General features: G+C 43.4%; 1 protein-coding gene across 1 annotated transcript; it reads left to right on the forward strand.

Moving 5' to 3' along the window:
- Positions 1-9,553: 9,553 nt before the first annotated feature.
- LOC123131605 (receptor-like protein EIX2) lies at positions 9,554-12,911 on the forward strand. Its single transcript, XM_044551265.1, has one exon. The coding sequence runs from the start codon at positions 9,603-9,605 to the stop codon at positions 12,381-12,383; it is 2,781 nt and encodes a 926-aa protein (XP_044407200.1). The 5' UTR covers positions 9,554-9,602; the 3' UTR covers positions 12,384-12,911.
- Positions 12,912-13,117: the final 206 nt, after the last annotated feature.

Below are 13,117 nucleotides of genomic sequence, written 5' to 3' on the forward strand. Positions count from 1 at the left end.
CCCTAAACCTGTGGCGGCCTTTAGTCGCGGTTGGCCAGAAGAACCGCGACTAAAGGTCCTCCGCCCCGACGGCCGCCTGGCGCCCACGTGGACGGGCCGTTAGTCGCGGTTCTTAAGCAGCCGCGACTAAAGGTGGGGGGCTTTAGTCGCGCTTTTTTGGTCGCGGTTGCGCAACCGCGACTAATGGCAGTTGCGAACCGCGACCAAAGGCCTTTTTTCCACCAGTGACAGTAACATTACCATCAGCAACAGTCTTCTTCTTGAACATCCATTTATTCTCAATTGCTTGCCGATCATTGGGCAAGTCAACCAAAGTCCATACTTTGTTCTCATACATGGATCCCATCTCAGATTTCATGGCTTCAAGCCACTTTGCGGAATCTGGGCTCACCATCGCTTCTTCATAGTTCGTAGGTTCATCATGATCTAGTAGCATGACTTCCAGAACAGGATTACCGTACCACTCTGGTGCGAATCTTACTCTGGTTGATCTACGAGGTTCAATAGTATCTTGATCTAAAGTTTCATGATCATTATCATTAGCTTCCTCACTAACTGGTGTATGTGTCACTGAAACAGTTTTATGTGATGTACTACTTTCCAGTAAGGGAGCAGGTACAGTTACCTCGTCAAGTTCTACTTTCCTCCCACTCACTTCTTTCGAGAGAAACTCCTTCTCTAGAAAGGATCCATTCTTAGCAACGAATGTCTTGCCTTCGGATCTGTGATAGAAGGTGTACCCAACAGTCTCCTTTGGGTATCCTATGAAGACACATTTCTCCGATTTGGGTTCGAGCTTATCAGGTTGAAGCTTTTTCACATAAGCATCGCAGCCCCAAACTTTAAGAAACGACAACTTTGGTTTCTTGCCAAACCATAGTTCATAAGGTGTCGTCTCAACGGATTTTGATGGTGCCCTATTTAACGTGAATGCGGCCGTCTCTAAAGCATAACCCCAAAACGATAGCGGTAAATCTGTAAGAGACATCATAGATCGCACCATATCTAGTAAAGTACGATTACGACGTTCAGACACACCATTACGCTGTGGTGTTCCGGGTGGCGTGAGTTGCGAAACTATTCCACAATTTTTCAAATGTACACCAAACTCGTAACTCAAATATTCTCCTCCACGATCAGATCGTAGAAACTTTATTTTCTTGTTACGATGATTTTCTACTTCACTCTGAAATTCTTTGAACATTTCAAATGTTTCAGACTTATGTTTCATTAAGTAGATATATCCATATCTGCTTAAGTCATCTGTGAAGGTGAGAAAATAACGATATCCGCCATGAGCCTCAATATTCATCAGACCACATACATCGGTATGTATGATTTCCAACAAATCTGTTGCTCTCTCCATAGTACCGGAGAACGGTGTTTTAGTCATCTTACCCATGAGGCACGGTTCGCAAGTACCAAGTGATTCATAATCAAGTGGTTCCAAAAGTCCATCAGTATGAAGTTTCTTCATGCGCTTTACACCGATATGACCTAAACGACAGTGTCACAAATAAGTTGCACTTTCATTATCAACTCTGCATCTTTTGGTTTCAACATTATGAATATGTGTATCACTACTGTCGAGATTCATCAAAAATAGACCACTCTTCAAAGGTGCATGACCATAATAGTTATTACTCATATAAATAGAACAACCATTATTCTCTGATTTAAATGAATAACCGTTTCGCATCAAACAAGATCCAGATATAATGTTCATGCGCAACGCTGGCACCAAATAACAATTATTTAGGTCTAATATTAATCCCGAAGGTAGATGTAGAGGTAGTGTGCCGACCGCGATCACATCGACTTTGGAACCGTTTCCCACGCGCATCATCACCTCGTCCTTTGCTAGTGTCCGCTTATTCCGTAGTCCCTGTTTCGAGTTGCAAATATTAGCAACAGAACCAGTATCAAATACCCAGGTGCTACTGCGAGCTCTAGTAAGGTACACATCAATATATCACATATACCTTTGTTCACCTTGTCATCCTTCTTATCCGCCAAATACTTGGGGCAGTTCCGCTTCCAGTGACCAGTCTGCTTGCAGTAGAAGCACTCAGTTTCAGGCTTAGATCCAGACTTGGGTTTCTTCTCCTGAGCAGCAACTTGCTTGCCATTCTTCTTGAAGTTCCCCTTCTTCTTCCCTTTGCCCTTTTTCTTGAAACTAGTGGTCTTGTTAACCATCAACACTTGATGATCCTTCTTGATTTCTACCTCCGCAGCTTTCAGCATTGCGAAGAGCTCGGGAATAGTCTTGTTCATCCCTTGCATATTATAGTTCATCACGAAGCTCTTGTAGCTTGGTGGCAGTGATTGGAGAATTCTGTCAATGACGCAATCATCTGGAAGATTAACTCCCATCTGAATCAGGTGATTATTATACCCAGACATTTTGAGTATATGCTTACTAACAGAACTGTTCTCCTCCATCTTGCAGCTATAGAACTTATTGGAGACTTCATATCTCTCAATCCGGGCATTTGCTTGAAATATTAACTTTAACTCCTGGAACATCTCATATGCTCCATGACGTTCAAAACGTCGTTGAAGTCCCGATTCTAAGCCGTAAAGCATGGCACACTGAACTATCGAGTAGTCATCAGCTTTGCTCTGCCAGACGTTCATAACATCTGGTGTTGCTCCAGCAGCAGGCCTGGCACCCAGTGGTGCTTCCAGGACGTAATTCTTCTGAGCAGCGATGAGGATAATCCTAAAATTATGGATCCAGTCCGTGTAATTGCTACCATCACCTTTCAACTTTGCTTTCTCAAGGAACGCATTAAAATTCAATGGAACAACAGCACGAGCCATCTATCTACAATCAACATAAACAAGCAAGATACTATCAGGTACTAAGTTCATGATAATTTTAAGTTCAATAAATCAGATTACTTAAGAACTCCCACTTAGATAGATATCCCTCTAATCCTCTAAGTGATCAAGTGATCCAAATCAACCAAACCATAACCGATCATCACGTGAGATGGAGTAGTTTTCAATGGTGAACATCGTTATGTTGATCATATCTACTATATGATTCACGTTCGACCTTTCGGTCTCCGTGTTCCGAGGCCATATCTGCATCTGCTAGGCTCGTCAAGTTTAACCTGAGTATTCTGCGTGTGCAAAACTGGCTTGCATCCGTTGTAGATGGACGTAGAGCTTATCACACCCGATCATCACATGGTGTCTGGGCACGACGAACTTTGGCAACGGTGCATACTCAGGGAGAACACTTCTTGATAATTTAGTGAGAGATCATCTTATAATGCTACCGTCAATGAAAGCAAGATAAGATGCATAAAAGGATAAACATCACATGCAATCAATATAAGTGATATGATATGGCCATCATCTTGTGCTTGTGATCTCCATCTTCGAAGCACCGTCATGATCACCATCGTCACCGGCGCGACACCTTGATCTCCATCGCAGCATCGTTGTCGTCTCGCCAATCTTATGCTTCCACGACTATCACTACCGCTTAGTAATAAAGTAAAGCATTACATCGCGATTTCATTGCATACAATAAAGTGACAACCATATGGCTCCTGCCAGTTGCCGATAACTCGGTTACAAAACATGATCATCTCATACAATAAAATTCAGCATCATGTCTTGACCATATCACATCACAACATGCCCTGCAAAAACAAGTTAGACGTCCTCTACTTTGTTGTTGCAAGTTTTACATGGCTGCTACGGGCTTAAGTAAGAACCAATCTCACCTACGCATCAAAACCACAACGATAGTTTGTTAAATAGACTCCGTTTTAACCTTCGCAAGGACCGGGCGTAGCCACACTCGGTTCAGCTAAAGTTGGAGAGACAGTCGCCCGCAAGCCACTTGTGTGCAAAGCACGTCGGGGGAACCGGTCTCGCGTAAGCGTACGCGTAATGTTGGTCCGGATCGTCTCGTCCAACAATACCGCCGAACCAAAGTATGACATGCTGGTAGGCAGTATGACTTACATCAACATAAATAACCTAGGCTCGGATGCCACTTTTGGGTTTCGTAGTAATTTCAAAAAATTTCCTACGCACACGCAAGATCATGTGATGCATAGCAATTAGAGGGAAGAGTGTTGTCTACGTACCCAACGTAGACCGACCGCGGAAGCGCTGACACAACGTAGAGAAAGTAGTCGTACGTCTTCACGATCCAACCGATCAAGCACCGAAACTACGGCACCTCCGAGTTCGAGCACACGTTCAGCTCGATGACGATCCCCGGACTCCGATCCAGCAAAGTGTCGGGGAAGAGTTCCGTCAGCACGACGGCGTGGTGACGATCTTGATGTACTACAGCAGCAGGGCTTCGCCTAAACTCCGCTACAGTATTATCGAGGACTATGGTGGTTGGGGGCACCGCACACGGCTAAGGAATAGATCACGTGAATCAACTTGTGTATTCTAGGGTGCCTCTACCTCAGTATATAAAGGACCAAAGGGGGGAGGCTGGCCGGCCACAAGGGGCGCGCCAGGAGAGTCCTACTTCCTCCGGGAGTAGGATCCCCCCCCCCTAATCCTAGTTGGAATAGGATTCCTCGGGGGGGAAAGAGAGAGAGGGGGCCGGCCACCTCTCCTAGTCCTAATAGGACTAGGGGAAGGGGGAGGCGCACGGCCACCTTGGGCTGCCCCTTTCTCCTTTCCACTAAGGCCCACCAAGGCCCATATGGTTCCCGAGGGGTTCCGGTAACCTCCCGATACTCCGGTAAAATCCCGATTTCACCCGGAACACTTCCGATGTCCAAACATAGGCTTCCAATATATCAATCTTTACGTCTCGACCATTTCGAGACTCCTCGTCATGTCCGTGATCACATCCGGGACTCCGAACAACCTTTGGTACATCAAAATGCATAAACTCATAATATAACTGTCATCGTAACCTTAAGCGTGCGGACCCTGCGGGTTCGAGAACAATGTAGACATGACCGAGACACGTCTCCGGTCAATAACCAATAGCGGGATCTGGATGCCCATATTGGTTCCTACATATTCTATGAAGATCTTTATCGGTCAGACCGCATAACAACATACGTTGTTCCCTTTGTCATCGGTATGTTACTTGCCCGAGATTCGATCGTCGGTATCCAATACCTAGTTCAATCTCGTTACCGGCAAGTCTCTTTACTCGTTCCGTAATACATCATCTCACAACTAACATCTTAGTTACAATGCTTGCAAGGCTTATGTGATGTGTATTACCGAGAGGGCCCAGAGATACCTCTCCGACAATCGGAGTGACAAATCCTAATCTCGAAATACGCCAACCCAACATCTACCTTTGGAGACACCTGTAATGCTCCTTTATAATCACCCAGTTACGTTGTGATGTTTGGTAGCACCCAAAGTGTTCCTCCGGCAAACGGGAGTTGCATAATCTCATAGTTATAGGAACATGTATAAGTCATGAAGAAAGCAATAGCAACATACTAAACGATCGGGTGCTAAGCTAATGGAATGGGTCATGTTAATCAGATCATTCAACTAATGATGTGACCTCGTTAATCAAATAACAACTCATTGTTCATGGTTAGGAAACATAACCATCTTTGATTAACGAGCTAGTCTAGTAGAGGCATACTAGTCACACTTTGTTTGTCTATGTATTCACACATGTATTATGTTTCCGATTAATACAATTCTAGCATGAATAACAAACATTTATCATGATTGTAAGGAAATAAATAATAACTTTATTATTGCCTCTAGGGCATATTTCCTTCACCTACTTGGGGTTAAGTGTGATTCCTTGGAAGTTCGGAGTGTGGTCATGGGAGATTTTGCGGTAAAATTTCGGGTCAGATCAAAGGCCGATGGGTTTAATTGGGCATTAGTGGCGGTGTATGATGACATGCAGCCAGAACTCAAACCAGAATTTTTTGGCTGATCTTGTCTGTATTTGCGGTAGCGAGCAGCTCCCAATCCTCGTTGGGGGCTATTTTAACATTATTCGAAGAAGGGAGGAAAAGAATAATGATAATTTTGACGGCAGATGGTCATTTATGTTTAATACCATAATCGAAAGCTTGGATCTTAGAGAGATAGAGCTTTCTGGTAGGAAACTCACTTGGGCCACCGATGTGGGGAATAAAAACATTTTTTATTTCGAATTATCGTGGTTTTAAAGAGAAAGGTTCCTGGATCTGATAGCAAGAGAATGGGCTAAAGATTTATGAGGGAGGTCTCCTATTGAAAGATGGAAGAATAAGATTAGGCATTTACGAAAATTCCTTCGTGGATGGGCTAAGCATACGCATGGGATTTATAAGGCTGAGAAGGAAAGGCTCCTTCTACTTATTCAATCCCCAGATTTAAAAGCTGAGTCCACTATTTTAGATACCAGAGAGCTGGAAACTAAAGTGGAGGCGGAGTTGAGACTGAAAGAATTTCTTTAAGAGGAGGAATTGAAGTGGGCATTGTGAGCTAAAGTTCGCAAAATCGTCCAAGGGGATGACAACACTCAATTCTTTCATATGATTGCAAATGGCAAGCACCGAAAGAAGAGGATATTTCAGCTTGAACAAGATGATGGGACGATTTTAGGACAAGAAAACCTTAAAGTTTATATAACTAATTACTATAAGCAGTTGTTTGGGCCTCCGGAGGATAACGTTGTATCCTTAGATGAGTCCAAGGTTGAGGATGTCCCTCAACTTGCGGCAGACGAGAATGATATTTTGACAACCCCATTTACGGAGAAAGAGGTGTTTGATGCCATTTCACAAATGAAGAACAATAAGGCTCCAGGGCCGGATGGTTTTACGGTGGAGTTTTATAAAAAGTGCTGGCATATTATCAAAGGGGATTTGCTTATGATGTTCCATGATTTATTCTCTGGACGGTTCAGTTGTTTCAATTAAATTTTGGAACGATAACTTTACTTCCTAAGAAAACAGAGGTTGTTCGTATTGAGCAGTTCAGGCCTATCTGTCTTCTTAGTGTAAGTTTCAAAAATTTCACCAAGGTCGGGACTAATAGGCTTACGCAAATTGCGCACTCTGTGGTGCAGCAATCCCAAACTGCTTTCATGCCGGACAAAAACATCCTAGAAGGGGTTGTAGTCCTGCATGAAACTCTCCATGAAATCCACACGAAAAAACTAGACGGAGTTGTTTTCAAAGTGGACTTTGAGAAAGCGTACGATAAGGTAAAATGACCTTTCCTTCAACGGACTTTGCGTATGAAAGGTTTTGATCAGGCCTAGAGACACCAGGTAGACTCTTTTACGCAAAAAAGGGAGTGTTGGGATTAAAGCGAATGATGATATAGGTCACTACTTCCAAACACATAAAGGACTGAGGCAAGGAGCTTCGATGTCACCTATTCTATTCAACATAGTGGTCGATATGTTGACAATTCTTATAGGAAGGGCTAAGGAGGTGGGCCAGGTAGGTAGCCTCGTCTCGCACTTAGTTGACGGAGGTGTAGCCATCCTATAGTACGTTGATGATACTATCATATTCATGGAGCATGACTTGGCAAAAGCGCGAAACATGAAGCTGGTGTTATGCTTGTTCGAACAATTGACCGGGTTAAAGACTAACTTCCACAAGAGCGAATTGTTCTGTTTTGGAAGAGCTAATGATGACCAAGATGCGTACAAACAATTGTTCGAGTGTGAATTGGGGACTTTACCTTTCACGTATCTAGGTATACCGATTCACCATCATAAGATGACCAACAACGAATGGAAGTGCATTGAGTATCGATTTGAGAAGAAACTGAGCTGCTGGAAAGGCAAGCTGATGTCATACGGAGGCCGACTAATTCTTATTAATTCGTTCCTCACGAGTATGCCCATGTTTCTCCTCTCCTTTTTTGAGGTTCCTGTTGGAGTCCAGAAGAGGTTAGACTTTTATCGATCACGCTTATGTTGGTAGAGTGATGAGCTAAAACGAAAGTACAGACTTGCTAAATAGGATATAATCTGTAGGCTGAAAGACCAAGGGGGTCTTGGTGTTGAAAACCTGGAGGTGAAGAACATATGTCTTCTTAGCAAGTGGTTGTTTAAGCTTTCTGTCGAGACGGAGGTCACTTGGGCTCAGGTCTTGCGTAACAAGCACCTTCACTCTAGAACCTTGTCCCAGGTGACAATGAGGCCGACTAACTCGCCTTTTTAAAAAGGATTGATGAGAGTTAAATCATTCTTTTTCAATAGGACAAGATTCATAATTGGAAACGATACCGTTACGAGATTCTGGGAGGATACATGGCTAGGGGAGACGCCCCTAGCACTCCAATATCCTTCTCTATATAGCATTAGTCAGCGTAGAGACACTTACGTTGCAACAGTATTACAGTCTACTCCGCTCAATATTCAATTTCGGAGGACGCTAGTAGAAAACTGTTGGGAAGCCTGGCTCAATCTTGTGAGAAGATTGATGGATGTTCAGTTGTCTCAACAACCCGATCAGTTGTGCTGGAAACTAACTAAGAATGGAGAGTTTTCGGTTAAATCCATGTATTGGATGTTATCAACTCTAGCGCGATTCCCCGAACGAAATATGTTTGGAAAGTCAAACTACCTTTGAAAATCAAAGTGTTTATGTGGTTTGTACATAAACAAGTTATCTTAACTAAGCATAATTTGGCAAAACAAAATTGGACAGGTTCTACAAGATGTAGCTTTTGCGACCAACATGAATCAATCAAACACCTCTTTCTTGATTGCCCTCTGGCAAAAATTATGTGACGGACGGTTCACATAGCATTTAACATTACTCCTCTGAATTCTATCACCACGTTATTTGGGACGTGACTTGATGGGATAGATTTCGACACAGCGAGACACATTCGTGTAGGAGTATGTGCTTTATTATGGGCAGTTTGAAACTGCAGAAATGATTTGGTCTTTAATAGAACAACAAATATTCTTTTTTGCAGGTTATCTTCCGAGCTACTACGTTGATCCGTATGTGGTCGTTACTCACTCCGACGGAGGCCAGGGAGCATTTGGTGACTGAATCTACCCGATGGGAGATGGTAGCACAGGATATTTTCAACCGGTTTGGATGGCGGTCATTTAATAGGATATGCATTTAGTGTTTCTATCTTTTTATGCCAGCCGGTTGTGGCTTTTTTATTACTGTTTTGCTCTTTGTGAGTTTTTTTGTTTAAGACTTGGAGACTTGTGTTGGATCTTTTACTTATTAATAATTAGGGCCGTATGCATCATTGTGATGCAGAGGCTGGGGCGAACCCCTTTTCAAAAAAAATTAGAATATACGGATATTATATAATCTCCTAGCAACACACTCCACATGTTTAATTGTGGACGTCCTGTACGTGACCACCGGCCGTGGTGCAGGCCATGGCATCCACGAAGCACCCCACGAATCAGTCCAATGAAGGACGACTTCTATCTTGACCGGAAAATATGACTGGTGACTCGCGTCAGCCAAAACACTTGCCATGGAAAAACTAGTACCTCATCCATCCACACGTCCGCAGCTCCTCTCTACGTACGTGCCTATGCCTTCATATAAGAGCACCACCCGACGTTGCACCAGGAAAATATACACACACTTTCGTAGCACGAAACAACCGATCACCACTACCACCACCACACCATCGCCACCGCCATGGATCGTTCGCCTGCCAAGTTCGTCTTGCTCCTCATGGCAGCGGCGACCTGGAGCTTCTTCCTCGTCGCCGGCGCAGGCAAGCTCCAGCCGAGCTGCATAGGGCGCGAGAGGGACGCCTTGCTAGTCTTCAAGCAAGGCATCAATGATACCTACGACTACCTCGGGTCGTGGCAACAAGAGCGCCAAGATTGCTGCCAATGGGCAGGCATCACCTGCAGCAACACAACCGGGCATGTCATCCAGCTTGACCTTGGCGGAAGGTACTATTTGGTCGGCCAGATAAGTCCTTCCTTGCTTTCTCTAGAGCATCTCGAATACCTTGATCTCCACCACACTGGGTTGCGTGGCCCTGATGGCCGTGTTCCAGAGTTCTTGGGTTTCTTAAAGAACCTGAGGCATCTTGATCTGTCTTACACGTCTTCCTCCGGTATGGTGCCTCCTCAGCTAGGCAACCTGTCAGAGCTGGAATACCTTGATTTATCCTACATATATTTCAACAATATGAGTATGGTCTCAACGGACATCTCATGGATGGTCTCAACAGACATCTCATGGTTAACCCATCTACCTCTGTTGGAGCATCTTGATATGAGTTATATCAATCTCAGCTCAATAGCCGATTGGCCTTTAGTTGTCAATAAGATTCCATCTTTGGAGTTGCTCTATCTTTCTGAGTGCTCGCTTTCAAGTGCAAACCAATCCCTCACACACCTGAACCTCACAAATCTTCAGTACCTTGATCTCTCTGGTAACGACTTTGGCCATCCAATTGCCTCCGGTTGGTTTTGGAACTTAACAAGCCTCAAGTACCTCGGTCTTGCTAGTACCTCTCTGTATGGTCCATTTCCTGATGCACTCGCAAATATGTCATCCCTCCAACGGTTAGAATCGAGCTACATGGGTAACAAAGCCACAATGACAGTAGATTTGAAAAATCTGTGTGATTTGGAATACCTATCGATTGGTGGAAGCCTCTCCTCTGGAAAGATAACAGAGTTTCTAGATAAATTGCCTAGATGTTCATCGAACAGATTACGGTACTTGAGCTTGAGCAGCAACAATATGGTTGGAATTCTGCCAAACAGAATGGGGCACTTGACCGACTTATTTGTGTTCGACCTTTCTTCCAATAACATTACTGGGGGTATACCGCTAGGCATAAGGAATCTCTCTTATTTAGTAAGACTTGATCTTTCTAACAACCTTCTTACTGGAGTTATACCGCCCGGGTTGGGAAATTACACTAGCTTACAGTATCTTTCTCTTTCAAGCAACCATCTTACTGGACCTATGCTACCAGGGATGGCGAGTTGCACTGCATTATGCTCTCTTGACCTTTCTGACAACAATATTACTGGAGTTATACCTCCATGGTTGGGGAACTGCACTAGTTTGTGGTACCTTTATCTTTCTAAGAACCTTCTCACTGGACACGTCCCATCTAAGATCAGTCTGCTCGGTCAGTTGACCGAACTCGACCTTAGCAATAATAATCTAGATGGTATGATCACGGAGGAGCACCTAGTTACTCTAAATAACTTAAAACACCTGGATTTATCACACAACTCTTTGTCAGGGCCTCTGCCGTTAGAGTTTGTAGCTAAAGGATTAGTAGAATTGACTTTATCCTCCAATTCTTTCACTGGGCATATTCCTGATTCTATTTGTAAATTGAGGAACCTACTTGTCTTGGATTTATCAGGCAACCTTCTAGATGGAGAACTTCCTCAGTGTTCTCAGAAGCCTAACTTGGTTTTCCTCCTCTTAAGCCATAATAAGTTTTCTGGAAAGTTCCCATCATCACTTAAGAACTACTCGAGTTTGGCATTCGTGGATCTTTCAGTGAATAATTTCTATGGAACATTGCCATCGTGGATCGGAGACTTGGTATATTTGCGGTTTTTGCAGCTAAGTCACAATTTCTTGTGTGGAGATATTCCCGTGACCATCACAAACCTTAAACACCTTCGTCAACTGAGTCTAGCAGGAAATAGTATATCTGGTGTTATACCTTGGTCTTTGTCAAATTTAACAGCAATGGCCCAGAAACATTCAAAGAGACATGAGGTCGACATGTTTAAATGGTACAGCGGCCAAGTGGGAAAATTTAGAGAAGTTTTGCCTATCGTTATGAAGCACCAAGAACTTAAGTATGGTACAAGAATTTTTGATGTGGTCAGTATGGACCTGTCACTCAACCACCTAACAGGGGAAATTCCAGATGGAATTACCTCTCTTAATGGACTGTTAAATCTGAACTTCTCATGGAATCAATTGAGTGGAAAAATTCCTGGGAAGATTGGAGCTATGAAATCACTTGAATCCCTGGACCTCTCAAGGAACAACCTTTCTAGTGAAATCCCAACAAGCTTATCAGGTTTGACTTATTTAAGCTCCTTGGACTTGTCATATAACAATCTTACAGGAAAAATTCCACCCGGAAGCCAACTTGACACCCTCTACTTGGAGAACCAGTCCATATATAAGGGCAACATTGGTCTGTGTGGCCCTCCTCTTGAAAGGAAATGCTCAAGAGACAATTCACCAGAGCACAACAATCAACAGAAAATTCAGAAGGTTTCCGAGCCTGTGTTGTTCTTTTACTTTGGACTCGGGTCCGGGTTTGTGGCTGGCCTCTGGGTCGTGTTTTGCACCCTATTGTTCAGGAAAGTGTGGAGAGTCGCCTATTTCCACCTCTTTGACAAGTCGTATGACAAGGCATATGTGTTTGTGGTTGTTACTTGGGGTAGGATAACCAGCAAGGCGACAACAAGTTAAGTGCGACACCCAACAAGATAATGCAAATCTGGTGATGTTCTTTCACCCTACTACTGAAGTATGAAATAAATGAAGGTGCCAAAGCATTTGGCAGCTTGTGCTAGTATGCGTTCTTTTCTCTCCTGTAGACTTGTAATACGAACTTTGGTCTAATGCATGTAACTGTTATATTGGATTGTACTTATGAGTCATGATGAACTCACATGGTCTTAATTTTCCAGCTCTAGTTCCTTTTGTGTTGATGGTTCGTAAGCTGTAAGCCAATGTTTTGTGAGTCTGCTATACTGTTAAGCTTTTAGTGAGGGGCTGGCAGGAGTGGAACTAAAAGCCATGAAGCACAACAAAACGAACTAACAATGCGAGGGATCATCCATCTCTATAGATTGAGGAATCGTCACATTACGGCTGAGCCAAGTTTCATATGGCTGCAAGACTGAACGTCCAGCACTTCTTGAGGGGGACAACACGAGTAGGATAAAATACAAGGGCACACATGTAACCAGTTTTTGCGGTGGCTCCCTATTTGAAATGAAGGGTGGGTGTTTGGTTTTTTGTTTCGTTTTTTTTTTAAGATTTAGTTAGACAAGATGACAACTGAAATTTGTAGCTAAAGCAGTGAAAAACCGGAGGTTTGGTGTATAAATTTACCACTGAGTTATAAGAACGTCCTTCCATTACACTATTATATACTCCCTCCGATCCTAAATATAATACCTTTTAGAGATTTCAATACG

The sequence above is a fragment of the Triticum aestivum genome, chromosome 6A, assembly GCF_018294505.1.
Source record: "Triticum aestivum cultivar Chinese Spring chromosome 6A, IWGSC CS RefSeq v2.1, whole genome shotgun sequence".
NCBI lineage: Eukaryota > Viridiplantae > Streptophyta > Magnoliopsida > Poales > Poaceae > Triticum > Triticum aestivum.